We start from the raw sequence: 27584 nt of genomic DNA on the forward strand, positions 1-27584 counted from the left end.
CTTCTGCCGGGCAAGAGTTTCTAAATTTTAAATGATGTGTCTTTTCGGCTGCCAGACGCGCGTCTACCAACCAGTTTATCCTACTCCCAGCGTCGCGAGCGTGAACGAGGACTCGCAAAGCGTGGACTAGAAGGCTGCTCAGCTGAGGCTTGAGGCAGATAGTTTTTTTTTTCCGCTTTGCAAAAAGAAAAGACCTGATAGGGGGGAAAAAAGGTGGTAGTTATTTTTAAATTTTCCAGGGCTAAGGCGGACGACTTTTACCTTTAATTACCTTTAAGTCTTGGGAGACCAAGGTAACAATACCTGGAGAGCGCACAATCACAGTCCCGGCGTTTCCGGGCTTCAGCAAAGCGGAGAAAGGACGCATGCGTAGTGCAAGCTCCTGGGTCACACGCCTCTTACGAAAACGCACTGCGCAGGCGCGCACGCAGGTTGCGGCAGCGCCTGGTCTCAGCTGATGCCGTCGTCTTGCCGCCCCTCCCCCGCCCCGAATCCGCGGCGCCCTGGCGCTTGTAGGCCCGTCGCTCCAGCCCCAGCGATCGGGACTGCAGACCTCGTGACCCTGTCCTTGGGTCTGTGCGCGCCGGAGCAGCTCGGGACTGCGCAGCGCCCCGCGTGTCGGTGAGCGACCCTGGACGCGCAGCCCCTCGGTCTCTTTTTCGGAGTGGAGCTGAGCGGCGGCGCCCTAGGAACAGCCGAGAGAGACGGGGAGGTAGAGGAGGAGAGGCCGCCTGGGAGCCGGGCCAACCCGGGGACCGAGGAGGCGCTCAGGGTTGGGTGATGGCGGTGTTGTCACCTCCTACCGGGGCCCAGCCTCCTGCCTAGGGGGCTCCAGGCTTTGGCCCAAGCCCAGAGCGTAGGGTTGATTCCAGGCCCCACACTTTGTGCGGCAGGTGGCCCTTGGTTTTGCTGTTCTTGAGTTTTCTTGCACGGTTGCCTTGATCTTATCTTTTTAACCTTTCCGGATTAGGCTGTGTGCCGAGTTTTGTTTATGTAGCTTGTAAAGGTGCTGGCTTCCTTCGTTATCACAGATGATAATGACCCATTTAAATTGGATGGAGTGCTGTGCTTTTTTTTTTTTTTTAAACTCTCCTTGCTGTCTTAGATCATGTTGGGTTTTCCATAAGAGATTGTGATAAGAACATTGAATACAGGGAAGAGAGAGGGTGTAGCACCTCTTCATAGAAAACAAACCGGCGAGTCTCCAGGAATAAAAGTGGTTAAATATTTCTTTACTGTGAGGACAGTCCAGTAGGGAGGGAGGCGATACGCAGTACCTGACAAAGTCTGGTGCTTGTCAGTTAGCCTTGTTTAAGCAAACACCTGTCAGAGGCAGACTCATCAAGACAACTTAGATTCGGATAGAAAACAGGCCCAGACTGAGAGCCACTTGATCCTGATCGCCTTCTGTGTCTCCCCTCACCCCCCACCAAAGCTTTCTAGTGGGATGCACTTTGCACTCCTGTGTTAACTGAGATCCCAGAAAGGATGCTTCTGTGGCCACAGTACTGAGGGCCCCAGTCCCTGTTCAGCTGATAGTCCACATAGATCAGTGTATGGGGACAATGATGTTAATTCACCCCTGAACCATCTGTGACTGGCAAGTGTTGGTTTGGCTTGGATTTAATGTTATTAGACAAACCAAGAGAAGATACAAAATCATCTGTTTTTAAACTTCTGTGGACAATGTGTATGTAGATTTTTAATAGTAAAATTGTGAAAATAATCATCTTCATCATTCTATACTTTTATATTTGTGTACTAGTTATATAATCTTTTTATCCTGCCGTATGCACTATGTTTGAATGATCCCAACACTTGGATGGCATGCCAGTATTCAGAGGTGAACTTTTCTTCATACTGTAGTATTACTTGAAATATTGAGTGTCAGTTTTCCTTACTGAGATCACTGAGAATTTTAAAAAAACTTTTTTTTAAGATTGTATTTATTTGTCAGAGAGGGAGTTGGGAGGGGAGAGCGTGTGTGAGTGCACAACCCCGGGGGAGCAGCAGGCTCCCCTCAGAACAAGGAGTCTAATGCAGGACTTGATTCCAGGACCTGAAGGCAGATGCTTAACCACCTGAGCCACGCAGGGGTCCCTCAATGAGAATTTTTAAAAGAAATGCTTATCTTTTTGTATGAATGTCTATAATCATTTTTAGGAACTGATAAAAGATACAAGGTCAAATTTAGAAAGAGAAGAAATGTTATTTTTAAATTCTTTCCCGCTTTATTAATTTTCCCTCAGAATATCAGCAGATTGGATAATATGACTTTGAAGTTCTTTTCATCCTTAAAATTGTATGACTCGACTGCAGTGCTATTGCATTACCCACCTGCAGAGGTTATATTGTTATAGGTATGGTATATGTGTAGGTACTACTACTTACTCTTACTTGGTTTTAAATTTATATCAAATATAAATTTAAATTTTACCCATGTTACTTTTGATACTATTAAAATTTTGAAATTAGTGTTTTAAAATTTACTGCTTTGTATTGGTGAATTATATTAAATATCTTGGAAGAGGTTGAATGAAAAAAATGTACAGGATTTGGTTTTTGAGTTGTTTTTATTACAAATGTTTAAATGCTACAGCTAGAAATGCGAGAATGAGAGGGACTGTGGTTTTATTTATCACAAAGGGGCATGAATTTTAACAGGCTGAAACATACTACTTTGAACTTGTAACCAGGCTTAGGGGCCCAAGGGAAGTCCAAACAGACCAGGTTCAGCCACTCACCACCGACAAAATCCAAAAGCAGAGAGAGGAGCGGTGGTGAAAAAAAGGAATTTATTTCAGTGAGGCCAACATGGGGAAGACGGTGGACTAACGTCTCGAAGTACTGTCTCCAAAGTGCGGAGAATACTTCTGAGTTTATTATATACGGAATGTGTGGTACAAAGGTGGATGGGTACATGCAAATGGTTAATAAAGGTCAGACCCACCATTGTCTTGGCATCAGTCTTGCTGGCTCCCTATTGCTTGAGGGTCTCCTTTTGCTTCCCACCACAGGATGCTTTGCCCTTAGGGTCTTTTGCCTGAGTTAAGAGATAAGCTGGAAAGAAGAATTTAATCAATTAGAAAAGTACAGACTGAGGTCTAACTGGAGGTAGTTGAAGTCTTCTTTCAAACTTTTCTTGCTAATACATACAATAAGTAATCATAATCTGCTTAAACCAACTTTAGCCTTTAGCAATAATTGGTTTAAAGGTAGAATATGTTTTTGTTTTATTCTAAGAATAGTGAAGCCCACTTTATTTTCAGAGAACCTGGAGAAAGTATAGACTTCTGTCAAATTTTAATGCTTGAAAGCCCATTCTCATCACAAGTCTGATACATCATTTTGTAATATTTTGTTAGAAAAACACTTTGGATTCTTGTCTTCCTTGTTTTCAGACACTACTTTGATTAAATATAATTCTTTTTTTAGTAATAATTTTTTATTATGTTAGTCACCATACAGTATATCCTTAGTTTTTGATGTAGTGTTCCATGATTCATTATTTGCATATAACACCCAGTGCACCATGCAATATGTGCCCTCCTTAATGCCCATCACTGGCCTATCCCAGCCCCCCAACCCCACTTCCCCTCTGAAGCCCTCAGTTTGTTTCCCAGAGTCCATAGTCTCTCATGGTTCATTCCCCTTTCTGTTTACCCCCCTTCATTCTTCCCTTCCTTCTCCTACAGATCTTCATGCTATTTCTTACGTTCCATAAATGAGTGAAACCATATGATAATTGTCTTTCTCTGCTTGACTTATTTCATTTAGCATAATCTCCTCCAGTCCCGTCCATGTTGCTGCAAATGTTGGGTAATCGTTCTTTCTGATGGCTGAGTAATATTCCATTGTATATATGGACCACATCTTCTTAATCAAAAAGCAATTTGAATATTCCCTTGAAGTTTGCTCTCTATTAATTAGATTGGTATAAAAGTCCCATAATGTTCTTGAGTATGCTTTTTTTCTGAAATTTACCCTAAGATTTTTCTTTCTCTTTAGACATGGGAAAGTCTTTTTCTCATTTGCCTTTGCATTCAAATAAAGAAGATGGTTATGATGGAGTCACATCAACTGAAAACATGAGGAATGGACTGATTAATAATGAAGTCCATAATGAAGATGGAAGAGGTGGAGATGTCTCTCAGTTTCCATATGTGGAATTCACAGGAAGAGATAGTGTCACTTGTCCTACTTGTCAAGGAACAGGAAGAATTCCTAGGGGTATGTGTTACTGTGTTGTTTTTCCTTTAACGAGTAATTCCAGGCATTCACACAAATAATATAAAACCCATAGATCTAAGCACAACCCCCTGTGTTTTAAAAATCTTTTAGGATTAAAGTTAAAACTATGTGTCAGTTATCTTCAGTTAAAGAGACACAAAGAAGTAAATGTAAACATTTTGAAAAAAACAAAAACAAGCATGTTAAGGTACCTAAAGTACTAATGAAAACCACCAGTCTACCTCTAGTATTTTTTTCTTTCCCACCTGCAATAGCAGATATGCATTATCTCTCTTTTTTTTTTTTTTTTAAGATTTTATTTATTTATTTGGCAGACAGGCAGCAAGAGAGGGAACACACGCAGGGGGAGTGGGAGAGGGAGAAGCAGGCCTCCCACTGAGCAGGGAGCCTGCTGTGGGGCTCCCAGAACCCTGGGATCATGACCTGAGCAGAAGGCAGATGCTTAACAACTAAGCCACCCAGGTGCCCCTGCACTATCTCTTGACTGAAATTTTTTAGACCTGACTGTCCTCAGTAAAGGTCACAATCACATGTTGGGCGTTGGGAACAATTTAAGTAATTTGGTGACCTAATACTTTTAATTCATTGTCTAAAGAATAGTAAGAAGCTAGTCATGCCCTAGTTAGTTACTCTTAAGAGGAACTACATGAAGAGGGGTGGTAAATGAAGATGGGCCATATAGGAGGAAATATCATATCATAGGGAAACTCAGAAGGGAATAATCTTCATGTGATGTTTGTAGGCTAGACGAACTTCAGTAGAAATAATAAAAATATGTTGTGCTATTCTCATTTTCTGCTTGGTTGAAGGTGATAGGTAACCCTGGAGAAACCTTGAGGGAAGGACAAAGTAACAATAGAAGGTATACCAGTTTATACCAGTTTCTAAGAAATGCCTTGGGTTGGGGAAGTTTATCTCTGAGTTGGCCTTTGAATGTGATGGTTTTATCTTTTCAGGGATACTTAGCTGTTAGAGAATGAAAGGATTTTTGGGACTATTTTAGCAATCCGGATATGTTTTTGAGGTATAGCCAGTAGGCCTGTTTTGGCAGCCTAGAAGTGGATTGTGGTTAGTAGGAAATCATGGATGACTCTGAAGGTATTTTTGTCTGAACAGCTGGAAGAATGGAGTAGCACTTTATTAGGATGGAGAAAAGGTTTGAGTATGTATGTCCAGGGAGAGATCAGAAGCTCTGTTGTAGAGAAACAAGCCTCGGGATGCATATTTGGCATCTAAGTGGATATGTTTAATAAGTTAAAATAAGTGTCTGGTGTTCAAGCGCAAGCCCTCAGCTGGAGCCATAGACTAGAGGTGGTACTTAAAGCTGAGTTGGGTGAGAGCACCAAGCTTATCCGTGTGAACAGAAAAAAAAGACACCCTAGTGCTGAACCCTGGGGCACTGTGCCATTTCAAAGTCAATGATAACAAAGATTTAGCAAAGACATGAAAAAGCCGCTAGAGTAGAAGGAGGAAATTCTAGACTTGGGTGTCCTGGAAATAAATGTAGCAAATGTACCAAGTAGGAGAGAATAAGGACCTGTTAGATGCTACCAACCGATCAGGTAATGTAAGGACCAAGAACTGACCATTGGATTTGGTGATGTACATGGAGACTGTTGGAGACCTTTAAAAGGACAGCTTGGCAGGTTGCATAAGCTTGTATAGAACGTACAGAGTGGGATCAAGAGAGCATAGGAGGAGTGAAGTTATTCAGTGAGAAAATAGGTTTTTTGAGGAGTATTACTGTATATTTAAGGAAGAAGAAAGATGGTAGCTGGAGGGGGCTATGAGGTTAGGAAAGGGATTTTTTTTTTTTAAAGATTTTATTTATTTACCTGACAGAGAGACAGCCAGTGAGAGAGGGTACACAAACAGAGGGAGTGGAAGAGGAAGAGGAAGAGGCAGGCTCCCAGCAGAGGAGAGAGCCTAATATGGGGCTCGATCCCAGAACCCTGGGATCATGCTCTGAGCTGAAGGCAGACGCTTAATGACTGAGCCACCCAGGTGCCCCAGAAAAGGGATTTTTTTAAAGATGGAGTGAATAATATGTATGCTGATGAGAATAATCCGTAGAGAAAAAACAACAGGTACTGTAGGAGATGGGAGAATTATTAGATGTAGTGCCCAAGTGCAGGGGGCTGCCCTTACAGAGGAGCATCTGCAGTTTACGCTTTGTACGAGGAAGGTAGAGCATATGGACACAGAAACAGGTGGGTGGATGCCGTAGTGGGAGCTTGTGGAAGTTCTCCACATCATGAGCTAAGAGTGAGAACAGGGAATGAGCTGTTGGAGATTTTAAGAGAGAGTTGAAGTTACAAAATTGGGGTTTTGGAGAGTCAGATTGAGACCGTGAACTAGGGAATATTGTATGATGGTTGACATCGTTAAAGGCCACTTGAGATCAGTGATCTGAACGAGGCCAGTGAGCATAGTTGCATGTTTTTCTGTATCCACATTTAGCTGTATGGGTATCAGCATAGTAGTTGAAAGGTTACTTTTAAGCAGGATTGTAGTTTAGTCAAACGAATACCACCAAACAAGACAGGATACATGTACAGAGAGAGACATAAATACATAACATATATTTACTTGTGGGTGTGGGGAGGTATTGTAAATAAGGGGAGAGTTGTGGAAGGGGCAGGGAGGAATAATGGAGGCATTATAGGAAGCTTTAAAAGAGAATTTGACTATAGTGCTTTAAGAGTTAATACAAAAAGCCAAGTTCTGATAAGATTGAAAAATTGGTTTATTAAAGATCTATTTATCCATTAAAGTATACGGATATAGCCCAACCCGAGAAATAAAGGATAGATTTTAAATTGACTTACTGCAAATAGTGTGTGGCCTGAATAGTTGTGGAAGCCTCATTTTATGTGAACTCTTGAAGCATGAGATTTGTTAATGTGTTGATTTTGGTTTTCAAGGAGTATAGTATAGAGGATTTCAGGACACAGAGGTAGCAATATTTCTTCTGCTCTTACCCAGATAACCATAATCAAAATCTAAACAGAAAATATACAGTTGAAAGAATTCTTGGTAAATTTAGATCTTCTGAAAGCTGAGACTTTTCAGATCTTTTTCAGTAAAGAGATTAATTACTCTTTCTCATTCTTCGTATTATTTGTATTCATAGCTGACATCAAGCTATGAAAAATACATTATTTGTTTTGGAACTTAGTGTCTACTAGATAATTTTTGAAGATTCTGAGAGTTTACCAGAGGAATAAGATGAGAGCCAGATGATATTCTGGCTTTGAAAGAAGGCCACTATTTTAATTAATCATGTTAATAAATTTCTAAACCTATTTTTACTTTTAGGGCAAGAAAACCAGCTGGTGGCATTGATTCCATATAGTGATCAGAGACTAAGGCCAAGAAGGACGTAAGTGATGATAAGAAAATAGCAAAATTTTTTGTATTTTTTTGCTTTTCAAGTTACATATAATCACTCTAGTTAACTCTGTTAAAATGAAAAATGTTATCAGGTTGTTAAATTATGCCATCAATGCTTTGTGTCATTTAAAAAAAGAAAAAGGATTTCTGATTGGGGTAAGGTCTTCAAAGTGGCATAGTATCTGAATCTTCTCAAATCTGTTTAACCAAAACAGACAAACTTAGAACAGCAGTAGGAAACACAGAAACATTTTCATCAAAAATGGGTGTTAAGGTTCTCCTACTCACCCCAGAATGAAAATGGAGCAAGGATCAAAACATGTTAGCAGCTGTGTGGAATTTGTGAAGGGAAACAAAAAGAATTGCTGAAGGTCCTGAGAGCCCTGGTACACAGAACAAATGCTCTGGTATACAGTTCCCTAAAGAAGAGGGTCCCACTCAGAGCACTTCCAGCAAATACTTCTGGATAACCTGTCAAAGTGGGAGGACTCTTGGCGTGCTGTACCTTGGAGAGAGTGCAGAAAAGGTCACAGATTCACTGAGGGGCCTTAAGATCAGAAGGAACTAGACCACTGTGGTCCCTCGAAGACCTTAGGAAAACTCACCCAAAACTCTTATAAAAGGACAGACATACCCTGAGGAAAAGCCTGCTAGGGATTGAATCCATATTGTACAGGGAAAGAATATGGAAAAGGGAAGAAAAGGTTCAAAAACTAGAGAATCTCAGAACTATAGAAGTGTATATACATATAGGCCATCTTAAAAAAAAGGAAAGAAAGAAAACAACTTTCTATTATAATAGAAGATGGCGTTTTGAGCAGTGAAGCTAGGAAGGTCACTGTGGTTCATCCTCATCACCTAAAATGCAAGCTTCTATTAAAAGTACAAAAACATCTCATTTAAAAATGAGCAACAATTATTGCAGTGAAGCATCATACAAAGACAGATTAAACAAAAGTGAACGGAAAATCCTGATCATAGAAGCATACCAGAAAAAACATGAAAACTGTAACAATATTATAAATGTTCTAAAGAAATTAAAACCGTAGAAGCTATGAAAGAACTGCAGGAGTCAGAAATTGAAAGGCTCAGAAATAAGATGACCAAACAACATGAGGACATGAAAAGAGACTATGAACCCATGAGAGAATAAGAAAAAATTAACTTCAGAAGTGAAGACAAGACTGGAAGAACAAGGGCAAACAGATACCATGGAAAGTATGGCAGAGGAAATAGAAGTTACAAAGGAGGAAATGAAAACACACACAAATTAATGAAAAGTAAGATAAACACAAGCAGAGAAATTGAACGCTCATATAACTGAAGCCCCTGAAGAAAAACCGAAGGAATCAAACTGAACAAATAATAAACATTCAGTTCAAGAACACTTCCCTGAAGTAAAACAAGACACAGACCTAAATATTGAAAAGACATGGCATGATCTTCAAAACATCCTACCCATCCTAATGAAATTACTGGACTTCGAAGGTAAACAAGGAAAAAAAAAAAAACCTAAGAAAACTGTTTGAAGAACCCCAGGCAAAAGGATGAATTAATTTATAAGGGACAGAAAATCAGATTGGCATGCTTCTTCTTGATCACAGCGCTCCAGACAAGTAACCAGTAGCACAGCATGTTTAAATATTCATAGAAAATGAACCAAGGATTTAAAAAAGTTGATCTGACCCTTTATTATAAAATATGTAGTAGATGGTTATGAATATTTAAGAAATTAGGGTTAATTCCTCTATAATCTTAGGATGAAAAAACTTCCTACATATGATTCAGAATCCAGTGAGGACAGAAAAGATTAATTAATTTGACAAAGCCTAGATTAACTTTTACAAGATGAAAACAAAACCTTAATTAAAGCCAAAATACAAGTGGCAAACTGGGAAGTGATGTCTGCATATTATCACAGATATTATGAACGACTAGTCCACAAGAAAGATGTCCTGTAAATATGTGAGAAGAGGTTCAGTCTTGCTCATAAGAGAATAACAGATTAAAACATTGAAATACCATTTCTTATCTATCATGAGCCAGAACTCCAAATTTTGACAGTGAATTTGTTGGCAGTACTGTGTGAAATGAGCACACTCATACCTTGTTAGCAAAGGGCATTTAGCATTATCTAGGAAAATTATATATGCACATACCCTTTGGCTCAGGAATTCTACTTTGAAAATTTTTTTCTAAGGATAATTGTCAAATATAGTAGGTGGCTTTTGCGTAAGGTATTCACCGTGTCAGTGTCTGTAATTGCAGAGGACTAGAAATGTAAATGGCCAGTGATAATGTACTGGTAGAATAAGTTATGCTACATCTGTACGATGATAAAGTGGAATGAGGAAGAACTCTATATTTTACTACAGTTGATAGCCAGATACATTTTTATCTGAAAACACACACATGCATAGAGGAGGAGAGAGAAACAGTGTATTGATAAACCAAAGACTAATAAAATGATTACTCTCAGAGTTTGGGAGGGAACTTGGAAGAGGGAATAGGTAAGCAAGTGAGATATCTGTGTATGTATATATATTTATATTGTTTGGGCTTTAGAAGTACTTTTTTAAAAAATAGAACGTAAAAGATGAAATCAGAAGAAAAAAAAAGCAGTTCCTAAAAATTGAAATAAATGATTTGAAGTGTATGTCCTTTGGTGGAATAACCACAGATTAAAGAATCACTTCAAGTGACTTGAAAATACTTCATTTTGACTGTCAGTGTCTAGTAAGATGTGGAATACAACAAAAGTTTAAACTGTACTCAATAGCTGCATTGTTAAGAATAATGTTAGTATAATTTTGAAACTTATACATAAAGCAGATAAGTAATTGTATACTGATACCATTAGGGAATAAGATTCTTGGTATAAAAACAAAGGAATATAAGTACAAAATCAAATAAATTTGATTTTTCACTTCCAAGCAAGATGGAATCATCACAGGAACTAGATTTATTTTTCTATCTAAAATAACTAAAAAACTGGACAGATAAATGAAACAGTATTTTTAGATAGTGGAAATCAGGCAGCAAAGGACAGTGATATCTGAGAAGGGGAAAACAAGTGAGGTAAGTCCTACGATTGTACTATCTTACTGTCCAGGAAAAGATATCAAAGCACAGCACAATGGAAATAACCCGGGCAGAGCTTAGCAGTCCCCCTAAACTGAGGAGATACATGGCAATGGGAATCTAGGAGGCCAAGACCAGAGTTAGTAGGACAGAGTACTGGAGGGTAGAGAGCTACACTGGGTACTCCTTGAGTATTTAGCTGAGTCCTCATCAGTGTGTATGTGTGAGGAAAGTACCTAAAAGAAGAACCACTCAAAACAGAACAGAGGGAACAGTCCTCAGAGCCCACATAAGGCCAGGGATAGTTTTCACCAATCACTGTGGACAGTCTCATAATTCATAGGGAATTGGGTGGAATACTCAGATTATTTCCACAGTAACAGAATAAATAGCCATAGATTAAAAGCTGTAGTGTTCATGCTTAACAAAACCTAAAAGCAAACCTCAAAAGTTTCAAATTTTTTTCAAGAAACTGAACAGTATCCCAAATACAAAGCTCAAGAATATATGTGGGAATACTAAAATATCCAGCACTCAACACAGTAAAATAATAAGAGTCTGGAATCCAATTAAAAATTACCAAGCATGGAAAGAAAATGAAAAAAATATAGCCTGTAATGAGGAGAAAGATCACTTATAGAAACAGACCAATAAATGACATAGATGAAAGCATTAGACAAGGATAGTTAAAATAGTTATCTTAACTATATCCCATATTTTCAGAAAGGTGGAACTTAAGGATAGACATGGAAGATATTTTTAAAAGATCCAAGTAGCATGAAAACTAAGTATCTCACATGAAGACTACATGGGATGAGATTAACAGCAGGTTAGACACTTTAGAAGAAAAGAGGAATGAATTTGAAGACGTTGGAATAATAAGTATCCAAAATGAAATACGAAGAGAAAAAAGATTGAGAAAAATGAACAGGGCATTAATAATATGTGGAACAAATTCAGGTGGCCTCTGTATATGTAATTGAAGGCCCTGATAAAGAGGTGGGGGGAGGGAACAGAAAATACATTTTCCGTATTTTATGAAATACTGTGGAGGGCACCTAGATGCTTACTGAGTACCTGTTACATCAGTTAATGTAAGGGCCTGGGGTTACAGATTTAACAAAGGTATCTTTGGTAAAAGGAAATTAGGATTTTGTAGAGGAGACAGACAAGTAAGCAAGTGATTACAGGATCTCTGTCTTACCTGTTAGAGGTATTTCCAGAGTGCTAAGAGAGCAGAGTAGAGTAGTATCTATCTAAATTATTTTATGGAATTAAGGAAGGTTTCAAAGAAGATGAAGCATTAGCTGAATCTTAGAAAAGTAGAAAACAAAGTGGAAGTGGGCAGTTCAGTCAGGGAATAACATGCAAGGACAAGAGTAACAGACGTCATTCAGATCTATGCCTAAAGTGAACAGTGCTGTTGGAAGGTGGTAGAGATGAAGTTTGAGAAAATGAGATCCAGATCTTGACACCATTAGTAAGCTAAGAAATCTGAAAACTATAGGAAACCCTTTAGGAATTTTTAGGAGCTTCAGATATGCAATGAAAAAACAAAGACTCTAAATTTTTACTAAAATTACAATATTTTACAAACAACTCTGATTATTTGTAAATTGGGGGAGTTGTGATGAGGTAGTTAGGAAATTTATTGATTGCTTTTGTTTACATGCTTTAGCTGTATCATTTGATTCTCAAAACAAACCTACAGATCTTAAAGTGGAGGAAAAAAGTAAATTGCCCGAAGTGTTATAAGCAGGTAATGGCAAAAGTAGAAATTTAACTTGCGTCCAAATAAGCCACATAACCATTATAACTTCATCAGTACTATAGCTCCTAGAATCATAAGAAAAATTATTACTAGTGAATTTTATAATAGAATCTATATTCTTCAGTGAACTAGCCAGTTTTTCAGTTGGTCGGAAATACTATGTGAAATGTTTATTATCCCATAAGATGAGATATATTTGTTATGGCTGTAAACTTGGGGTACAGAGTAAATTTAGAACATTGATCATATATTAACAACTGGAGCTGATTTATAGGCCCTAAGCCCTAAATAGATCATGGTGGGCTCACCTTGCTGTAATTAAAAATAAAAACAACACTAAAATAATAAAATCCAGCAAAATTTCAGATTTTGTTAAATCATGAATTTTGAGCTCTTTAATATCTTTTTTAGGTGTTTTGGTGTGTGGTAGGTACTATAAACAGGTGCTTAAACTGTATAGTAGGTAATCCAGTAGTGATAACCACCCTACTCAGGTTGGGAAGAAATCTAGTGAGTGAGTGGAACTTCTTTGTTCACTCAAGACAACAGTATGGGGCTAGTAGTAGTGACGTAGTGAAATTTTGTTTTATTTTGTTTTTAATAAACCATTTTGTTATCGTTTCCTGGACAAAATAGTCAGAAGCATTTATGAAACATTTGCAAGAGTCACTTAAAATAGCGGTGTGGGCATGCAAAGCTTAGATCTATTAAGGAATTTGGAAGTTGGTGGGGAAGAAAATGGAAGAAAGGATAAAATGAGAATTTTTTGAATGACTAGAGCATAAGGAAAAGATAAAGTAAGTGACATGCAAGACCTAGAAAGAAATAACAAACAAAGGTGCTATGGGCTTTGAGCTGAGAGTTATTTGTTGGAAAAAATAGGAAAATTGTAATTTGAAACCCTAATTTTGAGGGTAAACTTGTAGAGGCAGTTTTTATCTGGAGATTGGAAATAAAGAGCAAGAGATACATTTCAAGGGGAGTTAGAAGAGTAGCAAAGGCATGGAAAGTTTATTTTTTTCTTGTCTTATATCTGCATACTATTATCCCCTTTCCTGATTTTCAAGAAACAGTTTAACAACATCATCAAAGCAGAGTTGATTAATGTAAACAGTATTTTTAAAACTGAGTACATAAATACTTTGGGATGAGAGACTCAGAGTCTTAGTGAGACTTAGTGAGATTGATGAGGCATGTGATTATGTCATTATGTTTTTAAGGGCTTCACAGGTTCTGATGAGCAGTCACTTTAGGGAATTATATAATGGCAAAACCCACATGTGAAAATTCTGCTTTAGTGAATTCAGAAGGCAGAGAAGGGAGTCTTGAAATCCATATTTTTATAAAGTTCCCCAGCTTAGTTAATTCTAGTGTGAGGTCTGGTTTAGGAAACGCTGTCGTAAATGTTCTACATGCAATAACCCTGAATTCCCAGTCTCCAAAAAGGTACATCTTTTAAGGAGAACATTTGAACATGTAATAGACCAGACCCATCCCTACTAAATACTTTTATAAAATAAAATGTTGGTAAAATTACACATCTTTTCCTGCTAGTATAATAGGGGAAAAATTCAAGTTGAAAAAATCTTCTCTGAATGTTTCATTATGTAATTTCTGATGCACATGTATTTCAATACTCCATTTTTCTTTTCAGAAAGCTGTATGTGATGGCTTCTGTGTTTGTCTGTCTGCTCCTTTCTGGATTGGCTGTGTTTTTCCTTTTCCCTCGCTCTATTGACGTGAAATACATTGGCGTAAAATCAGCATACGTCAGTTATGATGTTCAAAAGCGTACAGTATATTTAAATATCACGGTAAGTACAAATTTACATTAAAAATATTTGGCTACATTCCTTTACGATATTAAGCACACCTTTGTCCCTTTGAGAGAGTATTAAATGTGACACTGGTCAGTTTGCTTTCTGTATGTCTGCTATTGATCTTCTCTATCATTTCTGGTTCTGCTGAAAATGGCAAATAATAAGTACTGGCAATTGTATATATAGAATCATTTAGCATTTGAAGTTGCCTTTAAGATGGTAAAATAAACAGTTGCTGGCAAAAAAAAAAAAAACCATTTACAATCTGTTTACTTTTCACCATGTGACTCCCAACTAATTCCTAGCAAAGTGTTAAAATAGTTGATTCTATAAATGTGATAAATGTACCATTTTCTTTTCCTTGTATTTGCTGAAATACAATTTTTGCCATTTTAACAGACTATTCCTTTATGGTGTTTAAAGATAAAGTACAAGTGACTGTTTGATTTCTCTTATAAATTAGTATGTGGGAAAACATCCACAGTGTTTCCCTGGACAGTTGTTTTTAGTACTCTACAACCTTCTCACTCCTGAAAACAACAAATAAAACCTCAGAGAAGGTCTACCTGTTCACATGTTAACATTTGTTTGAAAAGAAGCATGGTTTGCAAAGCACTGAATTATTAAAAAGGAAAATGTGTACTGGTCATGCCATTAGCAATTATGTATGGTTTCAGGCCTCAGTGCATCTGTGTGGCAGTGGTTTGTTTGGAAGAGTGATAACTGGAGTTTAGTTGGTTTTCCTTGCAGAGGTTGTTCATATGCTTGAGGCAGTGGTAGAGATAACAGCTAGTTGTAGTTGGGAGAGGTTGGAGGGACCGGAGTGTAGGGGAATAGTATGTTAAAGTACAATTGCTCATTAATTACGGGAAAAAAAAGAACTCCCATGGGTCCATTTATTCTCATTGCTTACCACCAAAGTTGTTTATCTAAGGGCTTTAAAAAAATATCTATGGAAAAAACATGTGCATAAAACAACACAATGCTAAATATAAATCAATCGTATGAGTGGAGAATTACTGTTGAGTATTTTCTCACTTTAACAGCCATCTGGAATGAGGAATGTATTTTTCTTTTTGTACAGTGTTTAAAACAGTGGCCAGGTTTTTTTTGACCAATCTCCAAAACTTGTTTTACTATCAAATATTATAAATGTATAATAAAAAATAAAAGTCATGTGATGGTTCCTTTTAAATATCAGTGTATTTAGATGTAACTATCATACTCTATTTTCAGTAGTTATTCAGGAATTCCCACTTTTTGGGATACTAACACTTAACTGAGAAAGACTAAACATTAAATAAGAGATAGCATTATTATATAAGATAAACATTAAGTTTGGATAACCATGAGATAAGAGGTTGAGTTTTCCGTAGGTTCTCTATCAGTGTTTTGGAAAATGGAATTATATAATATTGCTTTTGTTTCTTAAAATGAGTAATACGCATTAGTACTACTTACTCCATTTTAGTAACATTTGTTTTCTGCTTATGAATATATTTAATTATCATTATACATTTGACAGATACTGTGATGTATTATTTTTACTTCTACTACCTAGACCTGTTAACATATACATATATTTGGTGATGATGCATATATACATTTGTATGCACATTTACAAATGTGGCCAAATATTTTCATATTGTATGTAAGGAATACACACATGCGTAAGTGTATACATATGCATATTTTAACCATAAGTGAGATCTCACTAAATTTTCTCATGTTAAGTGCCCTCATGTATTCTTTTATATGGCTGTATTATAATTCACTCAACCATTTCTTTTTTTTTTTTTTAAGATTTTTATTTATTTATTTATTTATTTATTTATTTATTTATTTGACAGAGATAGAGACAGCCAGCAAGAGAGGGAACACAAGCAGGGGAAGTGGGAGAGGAAGAAGCAGGCTCATAGCAGAGGAGCCTGATGTGGGGCTCGATCCCATAACGCTGGGATCACGCCCTGAGCCGAAGGCAGACGCTTAACCGCTGTGCCACCCAGGCGCCCCTACTCAACCATTTCTTAATAGATGTTTAATTTTGCTATTACAAATATTCAGAAAAACATCTTTGTTCTTAAACTTTGTTTCTATTTCAGGTTATTTCTATAGGATAGATTCCTAAATGCAAATTTGCTAACTAAAAATCACAGATCATTTAAGGCCTTTGATAATAAATCATCATTACTTAAAAGCTTATGATTGTGGTCTCTTGACTTACAAATTAAGTGGATTCTCACTGCTCTCAGCAACAAAATGTCTGATAGTACTAAACTTTATTTTTTTTCATCTGTCTTAATGTTTGTTATCTAATGATCAGTATATCTTTTTCTAATTCTTAAAAATAATTTTGTTGTCAAGCAGTTTTGCATCATTGATCCCTTTAATATTCTAATGAAAGCTGTAGGCACTTCAGAAAAAGACACATACCAACGTTATTTTCATATACAAAGGATTCCAAAGATTCTTCTGAATCCCTTTCTTTGTCCATTGACCTCAAATTAACAATCCCTTTCCTATAATATCTAGAAATTAAATTGAAATGGGAACAGAGCTAAGTAGAAAATTTTTATATATTTAGATAAAGGTTATTTCTACTACATTATGGAATTTAAAAAATTCTCTGTATAACTATAAATGAATGCATAAATGTGATCATAAAATCACTGATTGCTAGCATATTCTTGTTTTTATCCTTTTTTGCTGAGACTACTTTCTCTTCTTTCCATTTACCCCATAATTGCATTTTTCCGTCTTTCTCCATATTCATATTAATTTATAAGCTCGTATGTTTAGCTTTTCTTAAATTAATATTTATTTTCAAAAGAATAATATTTTGTACATACTTTATGCATCTTGTTAGTAGAAATCTCTCCTAATTTTCTGGCTTAGAGTTAATCCATTCTTTTTAATGGGCTGCATGATATTCCATATAATGATTTAATACTATTTACTCATTATTTTTGTAGATGGGCATTTGCTTTATTTTCATTCTTTGTTTTTGTCACTACCGTCATTATCGTCCCAATGCTTTTATTTCTTTAGGATAAATGCTCAAGTAGGATTGCTAGGTCACAGGATATACATTATTTTTATTTTAATGGATATTGCTAGATTCCTCATCAGAATGGCCGCAAGGCTTCACGTGTTTTCCAGGAATGTAAAAATAGACCCTTTTGCTCATATCCCTGCCAGGAAATAGAATTTGTTGCTTTCTAGAAGTTTTACTAGTTTAATGAACATAAAATAATATTCCTTTTGTACTAAAATCAACTTTTCCCCAACTATAAATGAATTTGAGAATTTTTAAGTGTTTCTTGGTCATTCATATGTGTACTCCTCTGATTTATTTACTCATATGTTTTGCTCTTGTTTTGCTTTATTTTTCCTTAAGGCTTTGTCTTTTTCTTTTCAGTTTGTAAGGGCTCTTTGTATAGATGGTAACCATTACAGTCTTCCTTACAAATATTTATCATTTATTGATTTTCTTTCATGATGACTGTTTCAGATGTTTTATTAATTTATTTATTTACTATTATTCATTATCTTGATTTAACATTTTTTTTTCTTCATTGGCTGTTTTCTAAAATATTTTGAGATAATCATTGTGAATTAGAATTGCAGAAGTTGCCCCACCTATTAAGTATAGAAATGATGTAGGTCCATTTCTTTCCAACAAACAGACTTGAATCTACCCATTTCTTCTTCAAAGTGACCCAGTAGAAATCTCTACTTATACATAAGTTAAAATACCAGTGTCTTTTAAACAAAATTTATTTAAAGTACTATTTAACATTTTAAATGGTCATCTTTGTATTTAATAGAATAAGAAATAGCTTACTGATAATGTCTGTGAAGGTATCTATATAGTAACATTTAGCAAAAACTTAGATTAAATCTAAAAATTATTTTTATAGAATTTTTGCTAATGCCACAAATACATTTTCTAACATGCATTTTTCTATATTCCTATAATATACATTTTCTGGGACTATTTTTTAATTGTGTGTTTATTATTAGCATATTATATACATAGTACTCATCATAAAACCAAATAACCAGTTCATTTAATGTCTTATGTTATTTTTGGCAATACTTTTCTTCCTCCTAATAACTGAAGCATGGCCACAGCTGAAGTCTTTTTATTTTTTTGTGAAGTCATTTTTTAAAATTAATTTTGAATACATATTTGTTATACATTTTCTGCCTTCTTTCTTTTACAGAACACACTAAATATAACAAACAATAACTATTATTCTGTTGAAGTTGAAAACATCACTGCACAAGTTCAGTTTTCAAAAACAGTTATCGGAAAGGCACGCTTAAACAACATAACCAATATTGGCCCACTGGATATGAAACAAGTAAGCTTCTGTCATGAAATACTTTGGAGGAGTTCAGTGAGTCTTGACTTTGTCTATCGTATTAACTTGGGGGCGGGTAGGATTTCCTCAAAAACGTGACCTTGGCATGTGTCCCTTCCATGTATAAGAAAGTCTTAGAATCAGCCTTGCAAAGGGAGAGATTTCTAAACTCTTTGAAATTGGGAAAAGTATCTGAAATACTTGATGCTTTGATCCTCTTTCCAGTTGGCTTATTTTCATTTTTTGCCTTTCAGATTGATTATACAGTACCTACTATCATAGCAGAAGAAATGAGTTATATGTAGTAAGTTTTGATTTTTAATAGTTTTCTCTCATTAAATTATTAAGTATTTAGAATAAAGTGTATGACTATCTTTTGAATTACCTGCAGTCTTAGCAGTCAAGAAACCACATTTGGAATACTCCTTCTGGCCTCTCTCTTCTCTTTTTCTCTTCTCCCTTGTCAACATACATCACATTTATGTACATTATGTACCTATATACTTAATATTTGTTTTTTACTTAGTTATTTTTCAGAATTAAGATCAAATACACGATGTCACTTTTTATTTACTATGAGAACCATATTCTCATACATTTTAGTATGTGTTGACTTTTTAGTATAGGAAAACTCAAAGTGCTAGTAATTTATCATACTCTATTATTGGTTTGAAGTTCTGAAGCTTTTCAGTTGGGTCTGATTATTGACTCTCGTTAAGTAAAAAAAAAGGATAAATACCATCTTTTGATACCAGGCTAACAGAATTTCTGAGTAACAGACTGTTTACTACAATTTCAAAAGGTGAATAAAAAGTAACAATAATCTGTAGCCCATGTTAAACAACTCTACAACTGCTGTAGTAGGAAAGCATGTCTGTTTCTAGAATAAAAAGTCATGAAACGATTTATCATTATTTGAGCTATAGAAAATGTTCAGTCAATATATGCTTACTTTTATCTTCCTTTTTTTTAGATTTATTTATTTTAGAAAGAGTGCATGCACAAGTAGGGGGGAGGGGCAGAGGGAGAGGGAGACAAGCACACTCCCCACTGAACAGGGAGCCTGATTCTGGGCTTGATCCCAGGACCCTGATATAATGACCTGAGCCGAAATCAAGTCGGACGCTTAACCAACTGAGCCACCTAGGTGCCCCACTTTATATCTTCTTTATAGTATCTCTACTAGTTATAATGTCAGAGGAATCCTAATTAAATGATTTTAAATTTGTAATATCATTGCTTGAATTTGTTCATTGTTTTTTCTTTTTAACAGTGATTTCTGTACACTGATATCCATCAAAGTTCATAACATAGTACTCATGATGCAGTGAGTATCAATTTTTTTTTTGAGATATTTCTTTGTTAAACTTTGGATGTATAACATTGGCTTATAGCATACACAACACCTTTACAAATATTAGTTCAATTGGGTTTTAAGCCCTACAGAAGTGCTATGAGATGAGTAAATATTATTCCACTTTACGAATGAGGAAGTGGGAAGCTCAGAGAAGCAGTGAAGGATGACATGGCCACTAAGCAGTGAATCTGGACTTTGCAAGAATGCTGGAAGGTGGAAGGGGTTGGACTAGAGAGGAGAACAGAGCTTAGCGTCCAGTTTTCTGCCTGTGGGAAAAAATCCTTAAAAGTAATGAGAAATACTGTTACTGGCTTGGAAGTTTGGTGTTACTCGAAGTCATTAAAACATGATAGGTTTGGTATTTGGGCCATTAGCTGACATCCGAAGAACCCTTTTCCTGTGATGAGAGAACTATGAGCCCTGAGCCAGATGGAGGGCTTCATCCTACAACCCTGAGACATGACCTGAGCCAAAACCAAGAGTCAGACGTTCAACTGACTGAGCCACCCAGCTGCCCCTATATAATTATTTTTAAAAGTGAAATGAACTTCCATATTTTTATCTAGTGATAAGTGTTCTGGAAACATCATATTTGTGTTGTATAATTATTTGAGTAGGGCTTACTAAACCAGCATTTATGTTATCTGTTGGGGAAAGAGTCCCCAAGAGACCCATGTCCACAATATTAAGTTATCATTAATCAGTCTCTCTCAGAAAATTTTGATATATAAAAGTAGTCTCACTTTAGAAAACTTTTTTATATATAACTGTTGAATGTTTCTCCGCATTTGAGTTTGTTGTTGTTGTTTCTTTTTTAGAGTTACTGTGACAACAACATACTTTGGACACTCTGAACAGATATCCCAGGAGAGGTACCAGTATGTTGATTGCGGAAGGAACACAACTTACCAGTTGGGGCAGTCTGAGTATCTAAATGTACTTCAGCCCCAACAGTGAAAACTAAAAGAGATGCCACTGGAGAAGAAGAAATCCCTATTAATATTTTCTGAACTCTGAAGGATGAGGTACTTACTTCCTGCTAGGAGATCTTAAATTGAACAAACCTGAAGTTTACACTTCCATTTTAGGGGTACAGTTAAAAGTATGTGGACTTGTACATTATTGCAACACTCTACTCTGTGTTCATGATATCTGTACCAGGATCTTTTACTTGAATCTAAATTTGCCAATTGATTTTCTTCTCCCCTTGTCCCCAGAGAGGGACACTGAGACTTCCCATGTAGGACAATAAATAATTATTTACAATTCACAGCTTCAGTCACTACTGGAAACATAATTTTGATGATGAACAGAATTTGAAAAACTTTATTTCTGAATGTTTTTATAGAATATTACTGAGAACCTGTTATTCATGAAAGACTTTGAAAAAATAACCTTTTTTCTGTTATAAATTCCCATCACTACATAGTAGTATTTCAAGGTATTTTAGCTTTTAGCCAAAACATTTGTAGTTTTTCATTTGTTGAAATTCTACTCATTTGCACGTTTTTGTCAGTCTTATTTCAAGCTAGTGCTTGCATAACACTAGAAACCAAAATAATCTTTGCAAAATTCTGTACCTAAAATTTTTTAAAGCCCCCTGTTTCACATGTCTTTCCATATAAGTAAGTTTTGTGAAATTTTTGTGTAGTCTTCAAACGTAGTTGATGTACAATACTGTAAATAAACTGTGCATGGCTTTTATACAGCTTTAATGTCAAATAAAGTACAGATTCAAAATGAAGTAAGTTGCTCATGAAAATAAGTAAAACAGGAAAATGAAATGCAGAAACTTACAGAATTTGAATATGGTTCCAGTTACATATGGGATTAGGCATAAAGTAGTTTTGAAATGAAGTATTTTGGTGTTCTACTTTAATGTTGCTTTTCATACTAACAAGTTGTGGAGACACTTTTCACAACTCTTAGGTACCCAAGTCACCCACGTCATCCATTTTATGCCTGTTTTAAGGAGGAAATCATGTCTTTGGTAGAAGTTATCCAAGAAATCTTGTCATTAAATGATGGTGGCTATATCAAATTAAAACCTGTATTATCCTTTTTAAAAATTGAGTCACTTTGCACATCACATGGATACCATTCCTCTAGCAGTGATATTTTAAAATTTTCAGTTTTTTGTTTGAATTTTATTTAAAATTGTTTTCAAATGTAAATTACTGACTTTTTCAGTTGGCTGTTCTATAATTTTCACTACCATTTTCCATTCTGGCTTCTTGCCTTTTCACCTGACAAGCTCTGATTACCTTGTAAATAAATACCACTGAGGGTAGGGGCTGACTGTGATACCAAAAAAAAAAAATAATAATAATAATAAGTGGCTTGAGATTAATTTCTTTCTGTTCCCTGGTGACAGAAGTCAGGTTCCCCCTCCCCTAAAGTGCCTAACTTAGGTCAAACATACCTATTTATCAGTCAAGACTCTCTCAGCTGTAACACACAAGCTTTGTTTAACTGTTTAGAGCGAATGAAGCTGCCTTTCTGCCTCGAAACACTCAGGTCTCCCCTTAGCTTTCTTATCATTTTCTCTGCATTTTCCTGAGTGAATATTTTAAATGGGTGGAATGCACAAACTTTTTTTTTTTTTAACTGCTTGTCTTACCTTAATCCATTGCTAACTCCTCCATCTTTGCTGTTAAAGTCCCCCCATCACATCTGTTACAGACTCACTAGTCAAACCCAGTCTTAATGTGTTTTTCTTGTTTTTTTTTTTTTTGACTACTCCCATTCTCCTTGAAACTGCACACTTCCCTCATATATTGATTCTGTTTGTTATTTTTCAGATCATTCTCATTTCATTTTCCCTCATTCTCTTTTGATATCTTTTAATGAGTATTATCTAGATCCTCTTTTGCCTCAAAATTTCTAATCCTGTGACTTTAACTGTCATCTATCCTAGGGCTTCCGAGTCTTTCTAAATACCTGACCAGTCACCTGTCTACCTAGAGATAATAGTATTTCAGTGACTCTTTTTGTGTAAAATCAAAAAATATTTGAATAATTTTTATCAGATTCTGTTCTCTCCTTGTCCTCATGTCCCATTTACTTCAAAATCACCATTTGTTTTTTCAGAATCATCCTTCAGATATGCCTCCTTCAGAAATCAATCGTGATTTATTTTTCTGCTCTGTATCTTTTAACCTTGGAAAAGTATGTAGTGTAAATTAAATGGATTTTTCTATTGATTTGTGGTCCTGGTATCCTTTTAGAGTGCATGCATAGTGTCTGCTGAAGAGACAAAGTAAGGGAACATTTGCTTTTAGTGACTTAGTTTTGAATATTTTCTCTTCATTTTTAAATTAAAAACTCTTTATTATACCTACTTTCCATGAAGTATAAGGTAGAAGAACCTAGAATTTAAAGTAAATGAAAACCAGTAGAAGAGGAAAAAAGGATCACCTGTGACTACTCTCAGAGACATTTAAGTAACTTGCCAGAATAAGCCTGGAACAGAGCAGGCTGTAAATTCATAAAATTACCAAAACACATTCAGGTGAAACACAGTTATAGCCATTAAACACACACACAGGGAAGAATGAATGAGCGTTGTCCAGTGAATTTTTTCTTATATAGTGATAGGGTAGATATCGATACATTTTTTAAAACTGCTCTCAGATCTTATCAAAGGATATGGTAAAGATGTTTCACTTTTTTCTGATAGTAGTCTCTTAAATTACCCTTTTAATAAACTGGTCATTCTAACCAAATCTAATACTATTAACAAGTATCTGTTGATACGTGTATCTAACACTATGCCCTTCTAGAGCTCTTTCTTACGTTTTTCTACATAATTTCACTCGTCCTGTGAGTCAGACAAAGGGTGGCAGATTCCTCATCTTTTAGAACAGGAAGGAGAGGCATGGAGAAGTTAAGGGACTTGCGGAAGATCACATTCTTAGTAAATAGTTTTATTGGGGCCAGCCCTACTTTTGCGGTCTCTCATGTATGTGCTCTGTCATTTAAAATAGAGTCCATTAGGAAGCCCTGTTGACTCAGGTTAGTATGATTAAAACTCAGAGAAAACATTCACTTAGTTAACAGTGACAATCAAAATAATACTGATGGACTAAGATTTGGGTGCTTTTAACTTGGTACCTGAAATACTCTAAATGAAAAATGAGCACTTATACAATATTTTGGTATAGCATAATCTATAGCTGATTTCTTCTGTTAAAATTTATACTCCTTGATCATTCCAGTAAAGATATGGCTGATAGGTTGTGAGAGTAGGCTATTTATAAATAATAGAGATTAGTGTATTTGAGATTTGAAATAAGAACAGTGTGAAAATAGTAGATACCAGATAAATTGCTTGAAATTGCTAAATAACCACCTTTACTATAGTACCTAACATGTAAATGACTGGTTTTATTTGTGAGCAGTTTTTCTGTGCCTTTCTTGTTTGTTCAGGCCAATGAGGTAATTATTTTCTATAAGAGTTCATGACAACTTTTTGGAAGTGATACAGTACAGTGTTAAAATAGAGGGAGAGTGATAGCCAAAACATAATAAAAGTATCATTATTGCAATATAATGCGGGGTGTTTTGTTGTAGAGCATGTCCCCAACTCTCTTCTACACCAATTTTTAAAAAATTCTTAATTCTTTATAATGATTCTATTTCATTTAAGAAAATAGTTTGTTAGGTGCATGACCCCCAAATAAGTCACTGTTGATGTAACTAATATTTATTAGTTACTTACTGTGCCAGATATCGTAATAATCTCTTATATGGATTATCTGATTATTACTCACAAGAGCCCTCTAAAGTAGATACTGACGATGCCCCCCATTTTATATCCGAGGAGATCCAGTTCTGGAGAAGTTAAGAACTATGCATAAGCCTGGAATGGCAGATTTGAGATTGAAAACATGTCTGATTGACTCAAACATCATTGCTCTTACAATTAGCATATTTTCTTTCCAGCCTTTGAAAATGTTTTGTTTGTAAAAATGTATTGGTTGTTTGCACTTAATATATAAGATTTTGAGGTTTTTGATAGTATTTTCAAAATACTATTAGGATACTTTATTATTTTGTAGATCTTTGGTATGATAAAAATCGTTTATCAGTGAATTTTAAAGTTTTTGAAATTCATACTTATCTGTTACACAGGATTTTTTTCTTTTTAAAAGATACAAAATTTTAAATTTACAAATATACATCAGACTTCTTTGGTAAACAGTGTGAATTGAATTTCAAGGTATTAGGTTGCAAACCAAAGGTTGGTTACCATAGTGTCATGATTTTTAGATCATAATATCTGGAAGCAGCAACTACATGGCTCAGATACATTTAAGAATATTTAAGTTTTATTTGTCTTTTTGGTAAAATCAGATTTTAAATGAGATGTTTATCTGAAACTTATATTTTAAGGACAATATATGTGTTTGAGAAGATGGGGTGAAAAGACTGTTAAAAACATTATTTCTTTAAAAAAAATTATTTTTACATGAGAACAATATATTTGTGATGTGCCTCGATCAAAAATTTTACTTCTGTATCCCCGATCTACTTATTTCAAAGTAAAAGTTTTCACTTAGCTGAAATTTCTGATTAGAACTAATATTTGTGTATTTTTGTGCTTAGTGAAAATGTAAATTTCACAGTGGATTTTTGAAATTTATCCTTACTTTGGATAAATCAAGTGATATATTTATAAAATTACTATAGGGTTGAAAATGGTATTTCCATTTTTAAAAAAAAAACTAGTGTGATTATGTTCGTAGTTCTTTTTACACATGTTTAGCACAGGCTCTAAATTAAATATCTGTATTGACCCTAAAAATATTCCATAAATTAATTTAACAAATATTTGGCAAGTTTTTCATAGCTAAATAGGTCTTCTAGAAGGAAATTGTTGCCTTCTGTTTAATTACATTAATTGAAATGTGTTTAAGAGAAATGTTTTGAGCATATTTTGTATACTAAAAAACAAAGGATTAGTATTGGGCCAATGGCCAAGAGGTAATATTACTACCATGTAGACTATTACTGTTCAAATTGTCCCACTTCCCCCAGAATTTTAGAAACTAGAAGTCTGGGAGATAACTGTATCAGCTGTGGTCAGGTGATTCTAAGTGCTGTAAATAAGTACTATTCATCTTTTATTATTGTGTGAGATGAAACAAATGCCAAGTTGGCAAAGGATGCATAATTTCATTATGTAATGGTTTGTTCTAGGCATAAAATATCAGCAAGCTATGCCTTGTGTTTTGTTGTATATTTCCTTGTAGAACTAAATTAAGATTTTGGAAAAGGATTTAAAATGCTTGCTGATTTGATCTGATCAGTCACACATTTGAATGATGGCATTATTGGGTAGATTCTAATCCATGATTGTAATTGTGGAATAAAGAATAATATAGAATGAAAGATTGTGTTTGGGCACTTACTCTTTGCTAATAACCTGTGTTAGCCTCCATCATAACACACTAAATTTCCAAGTTGAGCAGTTCTGTAATTGTAATTATTGTTGCTGTTCATGTAACAAAACATGCTTACATTAGTAAAAGGAATAGAAGTGCCCCCAAATGCTATTTTTTTAATTACTTGTAACTGTTGCTCTTGTAATTGTGTATGATAAAATAAAATTTGTAAACATTTTAGCATGAAAAATAAAATTTGTATCAGTCCAATATCTTGGTCTGTCTTTTGAAATTCCCTTGACATAAACAAATCAGTGTAGATACTGACAGTTCTTTAGCTTAAAGCTCTCAAGTCCTTTCAGTTCTTACCCGAATTCCACTTTTGCATCGTCTTTGATTTAGTTTTTTTCATCCACTTAGCTTTCATTCTGTTGTCAAATTCTGTCTGTTCTACCTCTGTAATACTCTGAAATCTGTCTCATACTTGAAATCTCTATTGCTATTACTCCCTAATTATTTTACTGAAAAAAGTCCAATTCCTTACTGTTGGTGTTGAGAACCTTTCATTGTGTGTCCACACCTAACTTCATATTCTTTTTTCCTATCATTGCCCCTCACCTGTGTCCCAGCCAAATTGAGATATTTGGTATTCCTTGGAAATAGTTCTTGCTTTCCTCATTGTGTTTCCCATTGTGTGAAAATTATTTGACCATTTTCTTTAATCCTCAATCTTACCTATTCTTCAGTGTTCAGCCCAAGTGCCCCACTCGACTTTCCCTCTCTTCCTGCATATTCACTCAAACACTTGGTGATTTATTTTCCAAATGTGTCACAGTTTTTAAAAAGAATTGCCAATCACAGAGAAGATTTTGGTTTTATTTTTGAATTCAGAACTGCTTGGACTAAACTTAAAACTCATTTTAAATAATTAATACTTACTCAAACGTGTTTTGCCAGCTTACAGTTAATGTTTTAATAACAATTTTAAAAATCTTGTCTCAATAGCATGATCTGAAATTAAATGAGATTTAACCAAAAATAACTTGATAGACTAATAGGGGGATAAAAAAGATTTATTACCATGGTGTGTTCCACCTAGCCAGTTTCTCAGGGGAGAAACAAGAATCACCAGCAAAACTATGAGGTTTTTTCTGGTAG

General features: G+C 35.3%; 1 protein-coding gene and 2 long non-coding RNA genes across 7 annotated transcripts in view; 1 reads left to right on the plus strand and 2 right to left on the minus strand.

The window, feature by feature from the left end:
* The window catches only part of LOC130542086 (uncharacterized), a 48308-nt gene extending 47411 nt beyond the window's left edge, over positions 1 to 897 (minus strand). For both annotated transcript variants that reach the window (XR_008956384.1, XR_008956385.1), the window contains exon 1: positions 1 to 897. This is a non-coding gene — a long non-coding RNA (uncharacterized LOC130542086).
* On the plus strand, positions 390 to 26696 carry TMEM106B (transmembrane protein 106B). 4 transcript variants are annotated; one of them, XM_048213015.2, is made up of 9 exons: positions 414 to 621; positions 2250 to 2360; positions 4009 to 4230; positions 7570 to 7633; positions 14151 to 14310; positions 18543 to 18683; positions 18938 to 18987; positions 19957 to 20010; positions 20859 to 26696. In XM_048213015.2, exons 3-9 carry the CDS (start codon positions 4011 to 4013, stop codon positions 20995 to 20997), a joined length of 828 nt encoding a protein of 275 aa, XP_048068972.1. In that variant the 5' UTR covers positions 414 to 621; positions 2250 to 2360; positions 4009 to 4010; the 3' UTR covers positions 20998 to 26696. The 4 variants fall into 4 exon arrangements, with proteins under 4 accessions (XP_026362385.1, XP_048068972.1, XP_048068971.1 ...); XM_048213014.2 differs by having other exon boundaries at positions 451 to 712; XM_026506600.4 differs by lacking the exon at positions 2250 to 2360 and having other exon boundaries at positions 390 to 621.
* Positions 2560 to 27584, minus strand: part of LOC113260751 (uncharacterized) — a 28480-nt gene continuing 3455 nt past the window's right edge. The window contains exon 3 of the long non-coding RNA XR_003318094.4: positions 2560 to 3060. This is a non-coding gene — a long non-coding RNA (uncharacterized LOC113260751). The remainder of the gene's footprint in view (positions 3061 to 27584) is intronic.

Source organism: Ursus arctos, unplaced genomic scaffold (assembly GCF_023065955.2).
Source record: "Ursus arctos isolate Adak ecotype North America unplaced genomic scaffold, UrsArc2.0 scaffold_3, whole genome shotgun sequence".
In the NCBI taxonomy this organism is placed as follows: domain Eukaryota; kingdom Metazoa; phylum Chordata; class Mammalia; order Carnivora; family Ursidae; genus Ursus; species Ursus arctos.